We start from the raw sequence: 22,526 nt of genomic DNA, 5'->3' as shown, positions 1-22,526 counted from the left end.
GTGGTGTAGGCCGACAACTGCAGTTCTTATTCGACCCCTAGCCTGGGAACTTCCATTTGCGGTGGGTGCAGCCCTGAAAAGACTAAATAAATAAGTCAGTAAATACAAACTAGTTGAGCTTGGAGTTCTTTTGTGGTGTGTTAGGTTAAGGATCTGGTGTTGTCACTACTTTGGCTTGGGCTGCTGCTGTGCTGTGGATTTGATCCCTGGCCTGGGAACTTCCATATGCTATGGGTGCAGCCAAAAAAAAAAAAAAAAAATTGTTGAGTTTGTTTGACGCATTGTTTTGTTAAGAACAAAGTACATAGGCATGTACAGGTTATAAAATACAAATTGTGTAATTTCTGTGATACACAAACTATAGTTTGTGTACACTTAAATAAATGTTCTTATATTTGGATTTAAAATTGGCATTCCACCTTATAAAAATGAATGGTAAAGTTTATGACAACTTATAATTTTAATTTTTATTGACTTAGAGTGATGTGACATGGCCAAAAACCCCACCCCCAAACCAGGACAAGTCAAGAGTATCATGGCAGAAAGAAAAATCTTTATTTTAGTGCCTTTAATGACAATTTTTCCTGATTTTTGAACCAGGGACTCCACATTTCCATTTTGCACTGAGCCCTGCGAATTACGCCACTGGTCCTACACATTATATGGTTTAGGGATGATTTCCCCGTGAATTTCTAATGTTTGCTTCATTTAATGACCTTTGGCTCAAGATTTTTGTAAAAACTCCATCCTTCCCCCCTTCGTTGAACCCCCATGCAACTCTTGGGTTTTCTGGTAGAATTCCTGCCCTCACTGGGGCTTCTTATTAGAATCAAGCCACATATTAGAGAAATTTGAGAGCCGTTCTTCTTTTATGGAACTTAAAATTTGCTGGAAATCCCTACTATACATTTTGATCCAGAAAGATACACACACGCATCAACCTTATGAGATTTTAAGTTCTGGAACAGCTATTGATGGGTTAAATCTGGTCTGCCACCTGTTTTTGTACAACCCCTGAGCTAAGGATGGTTTTTAACATGTTTAAATATCTGGAAAAAAAGATTAGAAAAATAATATTTCATGATATGCTGAAATGCTTGGCCATTCAAATTTCAGTGTCCATAAATAAGGTTTTATTGGAACAGAGTCATGCTTATTTGCTTACCTATTGTTCATGGCTGCTTTCTGCTACATTGTTTGAGTCGAGCATTGTTTGAAATAGAGCCTAAAATATTTATTATCTGGGCCTTTACTGAAGTTTGCCAATCTCTGCTCTAGAAAAAAGTCATTGTCATGAGGATTATTGTGCGGATCTTTCCAGAGATAACCCTGATTATGGGGAATGGTATCCTGAAAGTGTCCAGATCTCAGAAGGGTTTGAGCTAGGCTCATAGGTGAAACCCCAGGAACGCGCCCTCTAGAGGTGGAACTTTTCAATCACAGGAGAATTTCTACAAATTTCCAAATTATGGACTTAACGTTAAACGGTGAAATTTAAAGATTATGCCTAGTGAATTAATATTTAAGTGCCATGTGGTATTGACTATTATTTTATTTTATTATTTTTTGCCACGCCCATGGCATGTGAAAGTTCCCCGGCCAGGGATGAAACTGAGTCACAGACTTTGAAACACTTATGGTTTCCAAATGAGACAGATTGGGGGAGGTGGGGGGATGCACTGAGGGTTTGGGATGGAAATGCTATAAAATTTGGTTGTGATAATTGTTGTACACCTACAAATGTAATAAAATTCATTAAGTAATAAAAAAAAAGAAAGAAAAAAAGAAAAAAACGGCACCACAGCTGTAATCAGAGCCACAGCAGTGAGGACTTAACCCACTGAGCCAAGAGGGAACTATTATTTTGAACTAGAGTAAAAGGACAGTTAAAATACACTCCATACATGTCTCCCTATGAATTAGATATGGAAGAAATTCAGCGCAAATCATTACTGTTTAGTCATGAGTGAATGGAAGTTAATGCACATCATTTTTTTAAAATTTATTTGAAAACAAACACCCAGCTTCCTGTAAAAGGTAATTAAGAAAACAGAGGTTTTTGCTAAGTAGCTTATCTTTAAATGAAAAACGTTTTGATTATCTCCTTGACATTTAGAATAATGCAGTTGTGCAGGATCTTTCCCCAAATGATTCTTTTCTCGAGAAATGACGACTAGAAAGGAAGCCTTTGTTCTGTCTTGCCATTGGTCACTTTAGATGTCTTCTCTTCAATGGACTGAACCCTCGATGAAAGAACTTTCCCACGTTGGTCTATCTCTTCAACCACCGTCTTTATCAGCGTGGTTTTGGATAAATCTAGAAATAAAGCATATGAGAATACACATATTCAACCTAAAAGATTACATGACAAAAAATTCCATGGCTCATTGTAATATAATATATTTTTGGCGAAGGAGTGAAGCATAGGTTTCTAATAATAGTTTGGGATAGTATTATCCACTTGAAATAATACTTTCAGTTTAGAGCACTTTAGTTAAAATTACCTCAGTATAGACTGTTGCCATAGTGTGTGACTGTCATTAATGTAAAAATATTTGCTGCAGTAGAAAAAGAAGTAGATTTTAGTACCTTTAGATGAATTTCCTGAGCTTCCTGATCCAAAGCCCTTTGATTTGGAGCATGAGCTATTAAAAAGAAAACAAAAAGAAACTCAGTTTGTTCTATAATATTTGCTTATCACTTCATAAATATTCATTAGATCAATAGATGAACCGGCATGCAAGGAAACTTTGTATGCCAAAAACAGATCTGCATTTTCTATAGAGGGAAATAGTAACATTTTCGGGTGTGGGAATTGAAAGTAATTAAATGTCATCTAAAGAGAGCACATAGGCTTGGTGCATTGGGTTAAAGGATCTGGCATTGCTACAGCTGTGGCATAGGTCACAGCTGCAGCTCCCATTCAATCCCTGGCCCAGAAACTTCCATATGCTGAGGGTGCAGCCATTAAAAATAATAACAAATGAAGAGAGGATATAAAAAAAGTCAAGTTAAAAAAAAAACCCCAAGAATTTGAAACTTAAGGAAAGAAAAATATTTTACATATAGATCCTGGAGGTTTGTACAAAGTATGTGTATTTCACGACAGCAGTGATGTGAGCAATGAACTGAAAGATGGACAGAGCCTGGGGCTGGGGCGGGGAGAATCTTGAAACCACAATGATTAACATGGCCAACCAATGGGGGCCTCTGCAGGGACAACTGGGGGCACCCAAGGCAGATAAAGAAGAGGCTGTGACGTACGAAATACAGAAGAGAGGCCACCAGAGGCAAGAGCTGGCCGTGCTTTTCTTTTTTACATTTTTCCTTTTTGTCTTTTTAGGGCCGCACCCTCAGCACATGGAGGTTCCCAGGCTAGGAGTCCAATCGGAGCTGTAGCTTCCAGCCTACACCACAGCCACAGCAAGGCGGGATCGGAGCCGCATCGGCCACCTACACCACAGCTCACGGCACCGCCAGATCCTGAACCCACTGAGCGAGGCCAGGGATGGAACCCTCGTCCTCAGGGATGCTAGTCGGGTTTGTTAACCGCTGAGCCACGACAGGAACTCCTGGCCATGCTTTTCTATAGTGGGAAGGAAGAAGGAAGGCCTGGAAATCTGGAAGGGGAAGGACAGTGTGTGGTTGTGGCTTAAAATAGGTAAAACCAGATTTTCAGATGGTGTTACTTACTTTCCGTCTCCATCTATCAGGAGGCAGTAGGTCTCAATTTCTTTTTCCAGGTGGACCTTGATGTTCAGGAGCTGCTCGTACTCCAGCTTCTGGCCCTCGGTCTCAGTCCTGACCTGGTGCAGCTGCTCCTCCAGGGCCCCGATCTGAGCCTGGATCTGGGCCAGCTGCGCACAGTAGTTGCCCTCCGTCTCGCTCAAGGAGCACTCCAGGGAGTGTTTCTGAGGATGTCAAAGGTGTCAGAGCAAGGGGTGAACCACGGTGAGGACTGTGTAGACTGGCGTTTCCAGGCAAAGGCAGTGCTGCTCCCTAGGTGAGTTCTGGAAACGTGGGGGGCTCATCGCAATTAAACAGGAGGTAGAGAGAGAGGGAAGGGACTGGCATTTCCCAGGTTCGGGGTGGGGGTCAGGCTGCTGGATGACCCGGCGTGAGAGGCATGATCCTTTGCTCCATCAGACTTTTGACTGTTTCAATGGATATTCATATCTTTAGGAATTATTTCATATTACGATCAACCTATCTATTAAAATATCCTTGTGCAGGGTATGATAAGAAATCAATATTGGAAATCTTACATTTTGAAATGACATGCTTATTTTTGAGATGCCTCTTGTTGTTGTTGTTTTGTCTTTTAGGGCCGCGGCACATGGAGGTTCCCGGGCTAGGGGTCCAATCGGAGCTACAGCTGCCGTCCTGCACCACGGCCACAGCAACGCCAGATCTGAGCCGCGTCTTCGACCTACACCACACCTCACGGCATCACGGGATCCTTAACCCCCCTGGTCGAGGCCAGGGATCGAACCCGCAACCTCATGGCTACTAGTCAGATTTGTTTCTGCTGAGCCACGATGGGAACTCCCCCTCTACTATTCTAAGGATTTTTGTGCTGCTGTTTCTTTTTCTAATCTGTCCTTGATTTTTTTTTTTTTTTTTTTTTGGTCATTAACCAAAGGCCTTTTATTAAGCACTTGAGATTGAACGAATGCCTCAACAGGGCTGGGATTTCAAGACAAGAGACCTGTTTCATAACACAGGACAGGTCATTATTTCCACACTACTCTAATGAATGTTATACATCCTCCCCCTCTCAACTACCATAGTCCATAATTTGTCTTGTCAGGTGACCCCTACTTCAATTAATTTTCCTCTTTCCCTTATCATATCACATCTGATGGTTATCACTTCTTTGGGCATTAGTTATTATCTGAGTGTCCACCTTACTTCTACTCTTTCATTTTCTTTTTCTTCTTGTGTGGACCAATTCCTGATCTCACTTTGTTTAAGATAAAACTTATTCATCAAAGGAAGGTGGAGGCCTCTGTCTCTCTCATTATGTGTTCTAGGGTGGTTGGGCCCAAATGTGTACATGTTAAATATATTTTACTTGGGAGTTCCTGTTGTGGCTCAGCAGGTGAAGGACCTGACATTGTCTCTGTGAGGATTCGGGTTCGATCCCTGGCCTCGCTCAGTGGGGTAAGGATCCAGGGTTGCCACAAGCTGCAGTGTAGGTCGCTGATGCGGCTCAGATCTGGTGTTGCTGTGGCTGTGGTGTGGGCCCCCAGCCTGGGAACTTCCATATGCCCCAGGTTCGACCATAAAAAGAAAAACATATATTTGTATTTTTCTTTTACTTAAAATATTTTTATCTTTCCTTTTAATGGCAATTAAGGAATAATACTGGTTTAAAACAATTTTTTGGTATGGGATTTCCTGTTGTGGCTCATCGGTAAGGAATCCCAGTAGTATCCATGAGGATGTGGGTTAGATCCCTGGCCTCGCTCAGTGGGTTGAGGATCTGGCATTGCCATGAGCTGTGCTGTAGGCTGCAGATGCAGCTCGGATCTAATGCTGCTGTGGCTGTGGTGTAGGCCGGCAGCTGTAGCTCGGATTTGACCCCCAGTCTCGGAATTTCCATATACCGAGGATGTGGCCCTAAAAAAGCAAAGTAAAGTTGTGTGTGTTGCTGAACATATTATCTATTGAGCTCATCTTTAGGACTATAACGTGGGAGTTATAAAATATTCATGATAACAGGCAAATGCTGGGTCTAGGGGGACTAAAAAGCCCTGCTTTCCATAAACAGACTGATGTATGCATTACAGGGGTGGCACTGGGCTCTCCAGGGCAAAGGAGCAGAAGGTGACCAGGATGGTAACGGGGAGGCTGAGACCACAAGCGCCAGATGTCTGTGAAGCATGTGCTTGGCTACTCAAAACTTGAATTTCCCTGACAAAGAGTTCTCATAGGATATTCCTTTTGCAGGTTGCTAACACTCTCCTAAATCAGAGTGGACCACAGCATCTCCATCTCACAGCCTTGTGCTGTATAGGTTTAGCGTGGAGACGAGGAGGAAGGTCAGGCTGTCCTTGGAGGTTGTACAAGCTCACCCACGATTTGTGTTCTCAACTCTAGAATTCATCTGACCACATAAGAATCTCAGGAATAGAAGTTAGGTTGCACTGCACCATTATTCCGTAATTCAGTTGCAAATGAAAATGGGCTTTTTTGGTGGACTATCTCATGAGTCCAAACTGTAGGAATCCACTGAATCTAATTACTTTCTAACATCATTGCTTCTCTGTGAAAATGCATAAATTCTGCTCTGGGAACTCAGGAATTTCTTTCTTTCAACATAGCTCAGAAATAAAGAGGATTTGTGCTCAGAGGCATGGCAGTAGGAACAGGTCCTCAGGGTTCTAGCTGCAGGAAAGAAGGGAATGGGGACGAGAGGAGGGTTCCAGGACCCCAAGGTGGCAGGGAGGAGGGTCAGGGGTACCAGCCAGCAGGGCGGCACACCTGTTCTGATGGGGTTAGTTAGTGGTAAAAACAAGTCTCCTATCGAAATACCATAAGGTAAGAAAGAACTGCGCCTTTCTAGGGTGGCCAAACAAATTAGTCTTCCTACTGTTTTGAGCATCTTTTCCTCCTCTGCTTGTTGGGTTCCTTTGTGTAACAGTGGCTCTTTTCCTTCTTTCTTTCTTTCTTTTTTTTTTTTTTTTGTCTTTTTAGGGCCGTACACACAGCATGTGGCATATGGAGGTTCCCAGGCTAGGGGTCAAGTCTACACCACAGCCACAGCAACGCCAGATCCAAGCCGTGTCTGTGACCTACAGCACAGCTCACGGCAACGCCAGATCCTTAACCCACTGAGCGAGCCAGGGATCGAACCTGTGTTCTCATGGATACTAGAACAGTGGCTCTTTTCTTTATGTCACAACCTGGTGTCCTTAGGGAGCCTGAAAGCTCCGATGAAGACAGGGAACACTTGGGGCACCTGTGTGCCATAATTCTCAAAACCATTTCTCATAATTCCCCTGCACACTGCGGGGCTGAGGAGGCTGACAGTCTGCACCTGGAATCCAATGTGTACCCTCCTTTCCTCTGCCTGATGGAAAGCCCAGCGATGCCTTAATAGGCTTTGATCAATATTAGGCGATGCTGGTGACACCAGCTCTGCCTTGCATGGCAGCAGTATGTAAGCCAGCCACTTAATTTTCAGATGCATCAAAGCTGCCACGGCTTGCTCTGCAACTGAGATGGACCACCGGAAGGAAGGACCTCGTTCATGAAGTGGGCACTGAGCATGGGCGGAAGGAAGTTCCCAGCGACCTCAGGGAGGAAGCGCTGCCCGTCTTTCTGAGCGTCTGTCCTGCCCTCTCTTGAGTATTTGGAGGTAAAGCTACAACAGGGAGGCAGGGAAGGGTTTCAAGTTAGACTCTTTGGACGCGCGGACCTGCGTTCTCGCCTACCGTGGCCAAGAGGGATTGCAACTCGATGTCCAGCGTCTGTAGGCTGCGCTTCATTTCGGTCAGCTCGCTCCTGGCCGAGGTGGCGGCGCCTGCGTCGTCGGAGATCTGCTGCTGCAGGGTGGCGCTCTGCAGGCGGGGCGCGCGGGAGTTAGCGGGTCTGTCCCCGCAGGGTGGGTGGGCGTGGGAGGGGGACCTCCGGGCTGGCTGGGCGACCCTCACCTTTTCGTGGAACCAGGCCTCCGCATCCCTGCGGTTCTGCTCGGCCAGGGCTTCATACTCCGCCCGCATGTTGTTCAGCAGAACCGTGAGGTCCACGCCGGGCGCCGCGTTCACCTCCACGTTCACGTTGCCTCCGGCCGCGCACTGCAGCGCCCTCATCTCCTGCGGGGAAACTTGGGCGTGACCCCAGAGCCGTGACCTGCGCTCCTGTTACTTTATATCTCCAAGTTTGTGGTTTAACTTCGAGTTGTCTAAGGTAAGGCACAGGATTTTTATTTTATTTTATTTTATATTTCATTTCACCTCATTTCCTTTGATTTTTGCTTTTTAGGGCCGCACCCGCAGCATATGGAGGTTCCCAGGCTAGGGGTCCAATTGGAGCTGCAGCTTCTGGCCTACACCACAGCCACAGCAACATCAGATCTCAACCTCGCCTGCGACCTACACCACAGCTCAGGGCAGCCACGGATGGCGCCCTCGCTGACCCAGGCCAGGGATCAAACCTGCATCCTTATGGATACTGGTGGGGTTGTTTTTGCTGTGCCACAGTGGGAACTCTAGGTACAGGATTTTTTGAATTGACCTATTCCATCTGTAGTCATGACACTCATCTATTTAATTTGTGATTTGTTAATTACAACGACCACAACAAAAGGTCTCCTCCTACCCAGAGGTGTCTTATTCTTTTAAGTGAGAAGGGGATACAAAGGCCAGAGAGGTTTTTGTTGCTGTTGTTGTTTGGTTTTGTTTTTTGGCCATGCTCAAGGCATGTGGAAGTTCCTGGACCAGGGATGGAACCCCAGCAGATGCAGTGACAACGGCAGGATCCTCAACCTGCTGCACCACCACGAAAGAACTCCCTGGAGAGTTATTAAGCATAGAATTCTTTTTTCCTTTATTTTTTAAAAATCAAAAAAATTTTTTTGAAGTATTGTTGATTTACAATATTGTATTGGTTTCAGATGTACACCTAAATGATTTGTGTGTATATATTATGTATAATATATATTCTTTTTCAGATTCTTTTCCATTGTGGGTTATTACAAAATATTGAATATAGTTCCCTGTGTTATATAGTAGGACCTTGTTGTTTAGTTTATATATTGTAATTTGTACCATGCATATAATTTTTATTTTTAAGGACACTTTTTTTTTCCCTGCTTTTTAGGGCCGTACCTGTAGCATAGGGAAGTTCCCAGGCTGGGGGTCAGATTGGAGCTACAGCTGCCAGCCTCTTCCACAGCCACAGCAACGCAGGATCTGAGCTTGTCTGCGACCTACACCACCATTTATGGCAACGCTGGATCTTTAACTCACTGAGCGAGGCCAGGGATTGAAGCCACATCCTCATGGATACTAGTTGGGTTCACTGCTACTGAGCCACGGTGGGAGCTTCTGACACTTTTTATTAGCATGGATCCTAGCCCTTGACAGAAAGTGCCTGGGCTAAAGCAAAACTTGAGGGTTTTCTCCAAGACATGTAATTCTGGATTAAATGTCACTGACAGTGCTCGTTGATGGGACAAGAGCAGTAGGAAAAAACCAATAAAAATCCCTGCCCTCCTGGAACTGTCATCTTAGGGACAACAGCTACCATTTATTGAGTGGTTGTTATAGATCAGACATTGTTTAAGCAGTTTAGGGGCGTTAACTCATTCAAGTCTTTTAACATCTGTATGCGGTGGGTGCTATTCTTTTTTTTTTTTTTTGTCTTTTTGCCATTTCTTGGGCCGCTCCCACCGCATATGGAGGTTCCCAGGCTAGGGGTCGAATCGGAGCTGTAGCCACCGGCCTACGCCAGAGCCACAGCAACGCGGGATCCGAGCTGCGTCTGCAACCTACACCACAGCTCACGGCAACGCCGGATCCTTAACCCACTGAGCAAGGGCAGGGATGGAACCCGCAACCTCATGATTCCTAGTCGGATTCGTTAACCACCACGCCATGACGGGAACTCCCTATTCTTGGACTTAATTTACAGGTTAGGATTAATATACAGAGAGGTTAAAATAATCATCCAAGGTACTTTGTACTTGGAAGGACTGGAATTTGAACATTCCCGGAATTTCAAAAGTAATGTATTATTTTCTTTATCTGCCTTGGCCTTTTTGAGTTATAATGAGCATGAATTACGATTGTAATTTAATGCCCTCTGCCCCACCCGCTGCCAGGTATTTAAAATGATTAGAATCAAGCTTCCCCCACCTCGTCATGGTTCTTCCTGAGATAAGTCATCTCTTCACTCAGTGATTCATACTGCAGCTCCTGGTCGGTCCTGCAGAGGGTCAGTTCATCCAGGACTCGCCGTAGCCCATTGATGTCAGCCTCTGTGTTTTGGTGAAGGGCAAGCTCGCTTTCGTACCTTGGGAGGCATTCAGTGAGTGTCAGCACATGTTAGACTGGCTTGAGAGATGGAAACATAAAACCTCAGTGGCTTTTGGAGTTCCTGTTGTGGTGCAGCAGAAACAAACCCGACTAGTATTTACGAGGACGTGGGTTCGATCTCTGGCCTCCCTCAGTGGGTTAAGGATCCCTTCGTCCTGTGGCTGTGGTGTAGACCAGCAGCTGCATTTCCGATTGGACCCCTAGCCCAGAAACTCCCACATGCAGCAGGTGCAGCCCTAAAAAAAAAAAAAAAAAAAAAAACCACAAAGAACAAAAAACAAACCAGAAACCTCAATGACTTTTAACAGAAAGAATTTGAATAAGGTCTCTAGATGTTATAAAAATATACAAAGAAAGCCCTCCTCCACTCCTCTCATCAGACTCTGGGAAGGATAATTGGCAATGATTTGGTTACACGAATTCCAACAGGACATCCCAATTACACAGACCATTTTACAATTTTATCTTAGTTAATGTTTTCACTTTATGGACAAATATTTATGGACATTTACTTTGCGCTGGGCCCTGTTTAGGCAGGCATAGAAATACAGTGACACTTTGTCTCAAGGATGTAATACATATGGATAAACTGGGAATCTAGCCAATTGTAATATTATACCATGCTTTGTACTGTTTGGTGTTATCGTAGGGTCACATGTGTTACTTTCTTTAATCTTTAAGTTTATGGCTTATTCTACTTGGGGTGAAATTGAGATTTTATTTAGCACACTACGTAGATCAGAAACATGTTCTAGGCAAGATTATTGTCTATGTCTTACTTTAGCCGGAAGTCATCAGCAGCCAGTCTGGCGTTATCAATCTGCAGAATGATATTAGCATTTGCCGTAGTGGAGGAGATAATCTAGGAGAAATCAGGAAGGAAAACACAACTGAGAAATCTGCTCTTATAATCTGTTATTTCAGGAAACAGAAAAATATGGCACAATTAACCTTTTGCATAAACATCTCACTTCCTTATGTAATAACCAGAATGTTTTAAAATTTAATTTTTTGTTGGGGGGAGGCATGCCCATGCCATGTGAAAGTTCCCTGGGTCCCTGGATAGATCCTGCACTACAACAGTAACCAGAGCCACAGCAGTGGCAACGCTGGGTCCTTAGCCCCCTGAGCCACTGGTAACTCCTAAAATTTAATGTAAAAAATGGCAAATATGGTTTTATTTCTTCTCATATAACTTATTTATTTATTTTGCTTTTTAGGTCTGCACCTAAGGCATATGGAAGTTCCCAGGCTTGGACTCAAATCGAAGCTACAGCTGCCGGCCTACACCACAGCCACAGCGACGTGGGATCCAAGTCTTGTCTGCCACCCGCACTACAGCTCATGGCAACGCCAGATCCTTAACTCACTGAGCGAGGCCAGAGATCGAACCCACATCCTCATGGACCCCAGTCAGGTTCATTAACCGCTGAGCCAGCGAGGGAACTCTCTCATATAACTTTTAGAATACAATACTTCCTGCTCAATGAGTGTATCTCAAAAGAAACAATAGTGGAACTAGTTACATTTAAGCTACATTGAAATTCATGAATCAAAGTGCCTGTTGTTAGCTACTAGGAAGAATAATATTTCAAAATAAATAATAAATACAGTATAAATGACAGACAACTGTTATGAAGCATGCCCTGTTGTACATCAATGTCTTTTGCCAGGTAATTCTTCGTTTTAAATACTTGGAGGGGTTCCAAATTTGTGAATTCGCTCACCTTGTTCTTAAGATCTTCAATGGTTGGGTGATACCTGCTGGTGTCATGATCAAGTCCACGGCAAGAGCTGGGACCATGTTGTTCATACCAACCCTTGATTTTTCTCTCCAGGTCAGCATTTGCCTCCTCCAGAGCTCGCACGTTATCCAGGTAGGATGCCAGGCGGTCATTGAGATTCTGCATAGTCACCTTCTCATTCCCAGAGAGGAGGCCCCCCTCACTTCCGGCAAAGCCAGCACAAGCAGCACTTCCAAGGGTACCACCAGCATGGTTCCCGACAGAAGTACTGCCCAGGCCCCCTCCCAAAGCACTGGAGAATCCACTTCCGGCACTAGAGCTGCTGCATATATTGCTGCTTGCAAAGCCAGCGCCTCCACTGGATGGTCTGAGAGATCCAGCGCCAGCCCGTAAGCAAATATGCCTGGACCCACTGGAAAATCGGAGAGACATGGTAGCGTGAGAAATGTTTGCCTTGTCTGTGGGCAGCTGTAACGTCAAAGGAGAACAGAACATCATGTGCTGAGGGTTTACTCTGGGCTTTTATACACAATTATTGGGGTGTCACAGTTGGAGTTGTGCGCGCCAAAAGAAAAAAAGGCACCGTTCAGATAAGCATGAAATTATGTATCATTGGGTGACTTTTGGGGGGGGGGGAGGTAAATGAATGTCTACCATCCTGGCTGTTGCTGTAGGATATTTGTTATCTTCAGTATAATAAGGTTCCTGCTATATTAAGGTCATTATTTTAACTTCTCATTTGGGGTGAGTCATCCTTTACTTTCATCTAGACCCTAGGACTATACCATCATTATCTGGCACAGGTTATTATAAAGTTTTGAAAGTTTAGTAAGATTAAAGTCTCAAAATTAAAGAAGTGGTAGGGTGCCATCAGCTGCAGTAGGGTCTTAATTACCAGAGAATTATATAAAGCATCGTTAACTACAGAAACACATTTCATCCCACCATAGCAAAAACACCGTGGTAACGACTTTGCTCTTAGCATGATTACGACTGTTCCTTACCTGGAACAATAACATAAGTATTGACTGATTCCTATATTTAACATGTATGGCTACGATGTTTGGGGTTCAGTGGTAAATGTAAAAATAAAGACGTGGTGCTCCATAACTGCAGAGATGAAAAATAGATATTTACTGGAGTTCTTGTCATGCCTCAGTAGTTAATGAGCCCAACTAGTATCCATGGGGACTTGGGTTTGATCCTTGGCCTTTCTCTGTGGGTTAAGGATCCAGCATTGCTGTGAGCTGTGGTGTAGGTTGCAGATGCAGCTCGGATCTGGCTTTGCAGAGGCTGTGGTGTGGGCAAGTGGCTACAGCTCTGATTCCACCCCTAGCCTGGGAACCTCCATATACCGCAGGTGCAGCCCTAAAAAGACCAAAAAAAAAAAAAATTGTTACAGTCTTTAAGAAATGTATGGTCAGGACCAGACTGGATCATGTTTAGCCTTCTGTCCTAAAGGATTTGGAGTGACTTCTAAGTTGAAAAGCAGAGGGCAGCCTAATCAGGTTGCAGTGGAAAAAGAAGGCCAGTTACAAGGCGAAGACAGTGGTCCAGGTGGGAAGGATGAGAGCAATGGGATGGAAAGACGGAGTTGAGAGGATGTGCTCCTTAATTGAATTTGGACAATAAGGAAGAGGAGAGGGTTGGGGAGGACTCTTCGGTGATTGTTTTCAGATGCTGAGAGATGTTGACTGAGATAGGGAATACGGGGGGCAAAAGATACTGAATTTATTTATTTATTTAGCTTTTTTTAGGGCCACACCCATGGCATATGGAGGTTCCCAGGCTAGGGGGCGAATTGGAGCTGCAGCTGCCAGCTGATGCCACAGCCACAGCCACGCCAGATCCGAGCCACATCTGTGACCTGCACCACAGCTCACAGCAACGCGGGATCCTTAACCCACTGAGCAAGGCCAGGGATTGAACCCGCATCCTCATGGATCCTAGTTGGGTTCATTAACTACTGAGCCATAAAGGGAATTCTAAAAGATACGGAATTTAGTTTGGGTCCAGCTGACTTTGAGGGGTTGGTGGAATGGCTCATACAAAGATAGGAAGTGTGAATGTTTTGATTCGGTACATGGAACTGGGAAAAATACCTGACTAGCCAGGAGTGAAGGGATTGTCAGGAAGAATTTAGGGCCCAGCTCATCTGCTGTTGTTGCTGTTGTTTAAAGGGATCGTGCAACCATTAAATGGCAACTTTCCAGCTTATTTGTAATGACATTCAGATATGTATTTGGTTTTTTTTGGGGGGGGGTTGTTTTGTTTTGTTTTGTTTGTTTGTTTGTTTGTTTTTTGGTTTTTAGGGCTGCACCTGCAGCATATGGAGGTTCCCAGGCCAGGGGTCGAATCAGAGCTGTAGCCGCTGGCCTACACTACAGCCACAGCAACACCAGATCCGAGCCGCATCTGCGACCTACACCACAGCTCATGGCAATGCCTGATCCTTAATCCACTGAGCGAGGCCAGGGATCGAACCCGCAACCTCATGGTTCCTAGTTGGATCCGTCTCCACTGCGCCATGATGGGAACTCCCAGATACGTATTTGGAAGTTATCCTGGTGTAGGAAGAGAGAAGATGCTGATCAGGCTGATGTGCCTTTGGGATTTGAAGACAGGTTCAGAAGAAGGAAAAAGCAACAAAGAAGTTTCTGGGACTCTTGAGGAAACCGTTGAGGTTGATCAACCGTATGGTCATTTATAAAGAAGGAAGTAAGACAGAGGGTAGATACAGGGGCGAAAGACAAAAGTTGAGTCATTGGGCATCTTCATGCAGATACAGAATAGAGAGAGTATGAGCAGCAGATTGATAGAGGTGAAGGATGGTGGGTTAAAGACGGACAGTAGAATCCAGAGTTTAGAATTTTAAGGCAGATACAACACTAGATCTTGACAAAAGTCAGGGCATAGTCATGGTACCTGGACCCAACAGTCACTGGAATAAGCTGAGAAATGGACAGATCAAAAGTCATTGGAGTAGGAGAGTAGGAGCTTTTAGACTGGGGTGTTAAAAATGGGCCATCTGGTGTTCCCTTCGTGATGCAGCAGAAACGAATCTGCCTAGTATCCATGAGGATGCAGGTTCGATCCCTGGCCTCACTCAGTGGGTTCAGGATCTGGCGTTGCTGTGACCTGTGGTGTAGGTCACCGATGTGGCTCGGATCCTGTGTGGCTGTGGCTGTGACGTGGGCCAGCAACTGCAGTTCTAATTCAGCTCCTAACCTGGGAACTTCCATATGCTGTGGGTGAGGCTCTAAAAAAAGCAAAAAAAAAAAAAAAAAAAAAAAAAAAACCCAAAAACAAACAACGAAGGAAAAAAAAAAAAAACGGGCCACTGCATGGCCAGGAAGTCTCCCACATGGCACGAGATGTGGGTGAAGTGGACTGTGAACCAGACATCAAAGTCCTTGGATGATGGGAGGGTGTGGTGAAGGGCAACTGGGTGGCATTAGCTTCAGAATAAGAACTTTAACTCAAGAATAAGGTGACAGGCAGCCGAGTGTGGCACTGGGGCTCGAAAGAACGTAAGATTCTGCTTTGAAGTCCATATATTGGCTCTGTGGACCTGGAGTGGGAGGATGAGGAAAGAGGTGGACAGGGAGGTGGAGGAGAGGAGGCAGGAGGGGGAGATGATGGGAAGGAGAGAGGAAATGAAGGGTCCGTTTCCAATAGTACAAGGTGCTAGGCCAGTTTTGGGGAAAGACACGTTAAGCGTAATGACATAAAAGATTGTCTTTTCAGTTGAACATTTCTGTAGGGAGGCCTGCAGAAAGGGTTCAGGTCGTTGTTAAAAGGTGGATAAAAAGTGTCCTCCTTTGTGCAAAATTGTGCATAATTTTAGTTGCACACTGCCTGGCAAATGAAAAGCTGTCCATGGACGTTCCCAGGCTAAGGGTCGTATCAGAGCCACAGCTGCAGGCCTCCGCCAGAGCCACAGCAACGCCAGATCTGAGCAACGTCTGTGACCTACACCATAGCTCACAGCCACGCCGGGTCCCTAACCCACTGGGCGAGGCCAGGGATCGGACCTGCATTCTCATGGATATAGTCGGATTCGTTTCTGCTGCACCGTAATGGGAACCCCCATTGTTGTTATTGTATTACAAACTGGTGCATGCATGCATGTGTGCGTGTGTATGTACCGCCTGGGGAGGTCAAACTGAAAAGGAAGGAGAAATGGGCACGAAATGACCCAAAAAGCCTCTTCTTGAGGCCGCGGCAGGAGAGCGGTATGAAGGAGGCGGGGAGGATGGAAAAGGAGGAGCTCAGAGGACTTGGTTGGACTTGACAGTTCAGGTTTTGCGGTGGAGACACGTATGAGGTTGTTTTGCCACCAGCGCAGTCAGGGTGTCTTCTGGAACTGCAGTGGTACAAGCAGTCTGAAGCCTGATTAGCTGGTGCTGAGGCTGGCATTGACATGGCATTTAAATGCATTTTCTGGACAAAGTTATCATAGCTTTTTGGAGCTGCAAAGTTCAATCCCTGTGTTCAGCAGATGAGGCAACTAACATTCCAGAAATGTTAAGCAATTTGCTCAGAGTCGCCAGGCACCTGCCAGGTGAAGATGTGGCATATTTTCAAGGTGTCCTGAGAGTCTGGCATCATGAGCCTATTTCACATATAAGTAATTACTCTGAGTACCTACTTTGTGTATTGCCATCAGTAGTCTTTTTTTGGCCTCACCTGCAGGGTGGAAGTTCCCAGGTCAGGGATTGAACCTGAACTGCTGCAGTGACAATGCTGGATCCTTAACCCACTAGCATCACAAGGGAATTCCACCATCAGTAGTCTTAAAATGCTGTGGATTATAAAATTATTTTAAATTAAGTTATTGAATTATTGAAGCTGAAATATTAAAGAATTAGGATATTAAAATATATAAAGAATTGTGGAGTTCCTGTTGCGGCTCATTAAGAACCCGACTAGTGGAGTTCCCGTCGTGGCGCAGTGGAAACGAATCCGACTAGTAACCATGAGGTTGTGGGTTTGATCCCTGGCCTTGCTCAGTAGGTTAAGGATCTGGTGGGGCTGTGGCTGTGGTGTAGGCTGGCAGCTACAGCTCTGATTCGACCCCTAGCCTGGGAACGTCCATATGTCACAGGTGCGGCTGTAAAAATGAAAACAAATTAAAAATATATAAAGAATTGTGACTCTTCAATGCCTGAACATTAAGTGTAAATAATAGTAATTCAACAAGTAATTGGTATAACAGGTCTACATCCCACATATGACAAAAAAGGGAAGGAGTTTTTTTTTTTTTTTTGTCTTTTCCAGGGCTGCACCCGTGGCATATGGAGGTTCCCAGGCTAGGGGTCTAATCTGAGCTGTAGCTGCCAGCCTATACCACAGCCACAGCAACGCCAGATCCGAGCCACGTCTTTGACCTACACCACAGCTCATGGCAACACCAGATTCTTAACCCACTGAGTGAGGCCAGGGATCGAACCCTCAACCTCATGAGTCCTAGTGAGATTCCTTAACCACTGAGCCACGACGACGGGAACTTCAGGAGATTTTTTTTTAAAAATGTGTCTTAAGTGGTTTCTCCTATTCAGGCAGCATCACCTCTGGCCACCCTACCACGTACATTGCACCTGCCTCTGCCCTTCTCTTTCCACCAGGGGGCACTGCTCACCTGCAAATGGATGTTCCTTGGGGCTGATTCTCCACTCCAGCCGTGGTCGTGGTGATGGTGTCTCACATGCCCAAAGCTGGAAATTATTACAGCCCTGATAAGAAGCAATCTCGGGAGTTCCCATTGTGGCTAAGTGATTAAAGAACCTGACTAGTATCCATGAAGACGCAGGTTCAATCCCTGACCTCGCTCAGTGGATTAAGGATACAGTGATGCTGTGAGCTGTGGTGTAGGTCACAGACGCGGCTCGGATCTGGCGTTGCTGTGGCTGTGGCGTAGGCTGGTGGCTACAGCTCAGATTAGAGCCCCGGCCTGTGAACTTCCATATGCTGCAGGTGCTGCCCTCAAAAGCAAGCAAAAAAAAAAAAAAAAAAAGCAGCAACCTCAACATTTATCTTTTCAAAGTTCAGAGCATGATGAATATAAAGACAACATTTCCCTATATTTTTATCAAGCTTTACAGCTTCCAAAGTGATGTCTTGTATATTATCATATTTGAATCTTATAGTGAATCTGGGAATTAGGAAGAGAGGTTTCCTTCCCTCTGATTTAAAGATGAGGAAACTGATGGGGTTCCCTCTGTGGCGCAGTGGGTTAAGAATCTGACTGCAGCGGCTGGGGTTAGATCCCTGGAATTTCTAGTCAATGGCAAAATGAAACTTTTGATCATAGTAATGCAATCTCTCGGGTGTTATTTGTTCATTTTTAAATTCCAAGAAATATTTAATGAGCACTTACTATGCACCAGGCACTGTACTAGTGGCAGGGGATAACAGTAGGGAAGAAAATAGATGGCTTCAAAGAGTTGCCAGAACTCAGCCTCTGCTCACCAGTGCCAGACAGAGATGCAGAAACAGAGTTTTGGGCGCAGGAGAAAAAAAAAATAGATTTATTGCTTTGCCAGGCAAAGGAGGGTCACAGCAGGCTAGTGCCTCAAAAACGGTGCCCCCCCTTAGGAGAGATCGGGAGGTGGTTTTATAGTTTTGGGAGTGAAAAATAGGGCTGCAGAGAAGGATCAGGGTAGAGGCAAGCTTGCATTGTTTCAAAGCTGGTGTTCAGTGGTTTGGTGGTCTTCTTTCCAGAATAAAGAAAGCTTCATTAACATCTTCCAGTTGTTGGGGGTTTCGTTCTGCAGAAGAACTCAAAGATATTGTTATCTATATTCCTTGAGGAGGGACTAGGACCCTGCCCCCAAGCTGCACTATCGTTTCTTGACGGCTCCTCCCTAAGATAATGTCCAATATTTATACCAAGTCACAATTCCTTCCTTCTCTGATATTATGCTGAAACGACCTTTTACTCAGTGTTAGGATATGGATGGTGCTTGCGGGGTTTTTTAATGGCTGCACCTGCAGCCTGTGGAAGTTTCTGGGCTAATGGGCTAATGGGTGAATCAGCCCACGCCACAGTCATGGCGACTCCAGATCCCAGCTGCATCTGCAACCTGTGCCACAGCTTGTGGCAACACTGGATCCTTAACCTGCTGAGTGAGGTCAGGGATCAAAACTGCATCCTCACAGAGACAATATTGGGTCCTTAACCTTCCTTAACCTACTGAGCCACAATGGGAACTCTGATGTTTGTGTTTTTATTTAGAGGCTGAGGCATAAGGTGACCAACCCAGAGATTCCTTCCTCTTTAGGCGTGCCTGTGGGACAACCTGGTTAAAAGAATATATGTATCATTTGAAACAAAAGTCCTTCACACCTAGTTTCCAGACTGGTTTGATTTCTGTTTTGATCACGTACGTCCTTTTGTCACCCAAGGGCACAGCTCGGACTGTTTCTATCCTGATCAGCGTGACCACACCTGCAGCTTTCAGGGATGGGCAACTCTCTCTGACCTCTGGGGCAATCATCTGGTCCTTCCCACTTACTTTCACCAACTTCTTGCCCTGTGTGTGATCTCAGGTTCACAGGACTAGATTAGTCATAACCCTTTGGGACACACTGGAATTTAGTTTTGCAGCCCAAGGACAGCAGCCGGACCTTGTTCTCCACGTCTTGGCAGACCACGTTCGCGGTAACCTACGGTAGCGTCTTAAAGTGATGCTCATGTCTGTAGGTGGAGAAACCGAGTTCTTTAGCCAATAAGCATGTTTCTTTGAAGACTGTTTCTTCAGTACCTACTCCATGGAGGGCATTTTTCTAAAGGCTTTGTAGGTATTAACTCATTTTATCCACACATTAATCTCATATGAGATAATTATCCCTATTGTATAGATCAGAAAACGGAGACTTAGGACAGTTCAAGTAACTTGTCCAAAAGTTACATAATTTGTAAATGCCAGGGCCAGGATCAGATGTCCAGGGATCACTGACTTTGAAATACATGCTTGTGGAGTTCCTGTCGTGGCGCAATGGTTAATGAATCCAACGTGGAACCATGAGGTTGCGGGTTCGATCCCTGGCCTCGCTCAGCGTGTTAAGGATCCGGCGTGGCCGTGAACTGTGGTGTAGGTCGCAGATGTGGCTCTGGCGTAGGCTGGGAACCTCCATATGCCATGGGAAGTGGACATAGAAAAGGACATAGAAAATGAAAAAAAAAAAAAAGTAATGCATGCTTGTAACCACAAATGAGCTCTTTCCTTAACTTTTACTCTCAAGATGCAACCTGGGTGAGAAATACTGAATGAACCTTATTTAATTAAATTTACTCAAGCTATATCTCCTATAAAGCAGACCATAATAAAGTTACTTCTCCATGCCCAGACAAAATATCAAGCCATCATGGACATCAAGGTCAGGGTATAAAGTTTTAAGGCTTTTGGCAGCATGAGGCAAATGCTTTGGAGAAGCAAGTTTTGCTGGTTTTTTTTTTTTTTTTACTATTTCATTTTTTATTTATTTTTCTCAATGAATTTATTACATTTATAGTTGTACAATGATCATTACAATCTAATTTTATAGGATTTCCAACCCACAACCCCAGAGCATCCCCCCACCCCCCCAAGGTTTTGCTGTTTAGTATGGTTTCACATGAGTGCCAAAATTGGCTCTGCTTGCCTTAGTGGACATTATCTTGCTTAAATAGCAGGTCTCTGTGATAACATTAGAATCTGTAAGAATGTGTACAGGACTTTTTGATAATAGCTGACACGCCTCACCTATGTAGTAAAAGGTAGTGACCTGTACAGCTAACAATAATTTTTTACTATAAATACCAATGTCCTTGTTAAAATCAAATTATTATTAAATTATTGCTTATTTAGACAAACCGTCTTTGTTAAACTGTCATTTCAGAAACAAGTCAAGAGAGTAGCTTTTTTTTTTTTTCAGTTTTATGGAGATATCATTGACACATAGCCCTGTATAAGTTTAATGTACAGCATGACAATACATATATCAAGAACTCATGACCACAGTAAGATTAGTTAACATCTATCAAGAAAGTAATTCTTTATCAGAGACAAAATAGTTACCTTATCAGAGAAAATTTAACATAAACACTTAAGGAGATATTAGAAGATTTCAAAAAAAAAAAAAGATTTCAAAATCTTCTTACTTTTTTTCAAAAGTAAGAAGACAGGACCGCCATGACTCAGACCTTTCAGGGATGAAGGTTAGGGTCACTATCCAGCCAGATAAATAACTGACCAAGATCCTGTCTCGGAGCACCTAACAGTATTTAATCACATATTTCTATTTGTCTCAGACTAGTGTTACTGGGTATGAAAACACTTTATTCAGAGTAACGAGAATGGCTATCTCGGATCATGAACAACACTCTAGGTCCCAGTGACCTATCTTTGTTGATAACTATTTTTGGAAAAGAGGTTTTTTTTTTTTTTTAAACACTTTATTTTTGGGCTGCCCTGTGGCATATGGCGTTCCCGGGCCAGGGTTCAGATCCAAACTGCAGCTTCAGTCGATGTGCAGGTGTGGCAATGCTGGATCCTTAAGCCACTGTTCAGGGGTGGGGATCAAACCTGCATCCTGGTACTTCAGAGATTCTGCTGATCCTGTTGTGCCACAGCAGGAACACTAAGGGTGTTTTTGAACAGAGGGCAGATTATACCCAGTAGGAGCTCAAGAAGTCCCTACCCAGCAACATCTGCTTCAGAGCTTTACAAGGTGGCATGCTGGGACTTCAACAGACTGGCCCCCAAGAAGGGTGGCTGGTACAGATATAAAAAGACTAAAGCAGAGAATCTATGGTAATATTTGGTGCCAGGTAGCTCATGGAGTTTTCTCTATAGGGGAGTCCATTCACACTGAAATAGGGCTTCAGTCATCAATTTGGGGAACAGATGGTAGGGTTTATCCAGAAGTCCCAATCAACTGACCCAGGTTTTGGGTCCTGGGGAGAAATGGAGCCAAATCAGGATGGATACTGAGGAAGGCTGCTATTTGGTGGACATGGGTAATCCAGAAACCCACCAGGGAACACAAGATAGTCTTAGGGGCACAGAATAACTCCAACCCTTACCTACCCCATATACTAGGCAGAGTTAGGAGTGAGTCATGTCAGTTGGGTTCTTATTGGTTGAAGGATTGACCCTACAAGTACCAGGTCTTTTGTACTGGTCACTGTACTAATTGGTGAAGGCAGAGATTTAGAAGTATCCTTTTGGCTTAATTAGCATCACCACTTCTTCACAGTACTTCTCTTGTTCATCTGATAAGACATCAAGTAATTTTGCTGGGGTGATATCATTTTACCGAGCTAGTAAGTGTTGGAAGATATCTTAAGTTGTATAGCAACTGGGGAGAAGTAATATAGTAATGGGAAGAAAGTAAGATCAGGTAAATATAAGAAGTCAAATAATCAGAAGTGAAATTTTCAATTAACTTTATCTTTGGGGTAGTATCTGAGATTTCTCAGAATTTCCAGGACCGAAAATTTACAGCCAATGAACTGTGAGTTTTCCACTTACTTTGTATCTTGAAGAAAGAGTATAAGGCTGGGGACTCATGGACTCATGACATTGGTCCAACATACCCATAAGATGAAAAAACTGACTCAGAGAAATCATAATGACAATCATTCTGTCTTCAGAATTTCTGTATAAGTCAGTCTTCAAATGCTATGGTTTCCTAATCTTTAAAGTTAAAACCATGGTCTAATTTAAATAAAGACAATTCTGACCAAATTGAA

At 44.2% G+C, this 22,526-nt stretch overlaps 1 protein-coding gene and 1 long non-coding RNA gene across 2 annotated transcripts; one reads left to right on the top strand and one right to left on the bottom strand.

Moving 5' to 3' along the window:
* Positions 1-1,970: 1,970 nt before the first annotated feature.
* LOC125114408 (keratin, type I cytoskeletal 28) lies at positions 1,971-12,286 on the bottom strand. Its single transcript, XM_047757676.1, has 8 exons — positions 11,771-12,286; positions 10,823-10,905; positions 9,864-10,020; positions 7,659-7,820; positions 7,440-7,565; positions 3,694-3,911; positions 2,590-2,645; positions 1,971-2,316 (listed from the first exon to the last, which is right to left on the bottom strand). The coding sequence occupies exons 1-8, from the start codon at positions 12,284-12,286 to the stop codon at positions 2,174-2,176; spliced, it is 1,461 nt and encodes a 486-aa protein (XP_047613632.1). The 3' UTR covers positions 1,971-2,173.
* Positions 7,179-12,903, top strand: LOC125114409 (uncharacterized). Its single transcript, XR_007131786.1, has 3 exons — positions 7,179-7,363; positions 7,740-7,914; positions 11,882-12,903. It is a non-coding gene; the product is annotated as an uncharacterized LOC125114409 (long non-coding RNA).
* The last annotated feature ends 9,623 nt before the right edge of the window (positions 12,904-22,526 follow it).

This window comes from Phacochoerus africanus, chromosome 14 (assembly GCF_016906955.1).
Source record: "Phacochoerus africanus isolate WHEZ1 chromosome 14, ROS_Pafr_v1, whole genome shotgun sequence".
NCBI lineage: Eukaryota > Metazoa > Chordata > Mammalia > Artiodactyla > Suidae > Phacochoerus > Phacochoerus africanus.
This window is presented reverse-complemented; position numbering and strand designations above follow the sequence as displayed.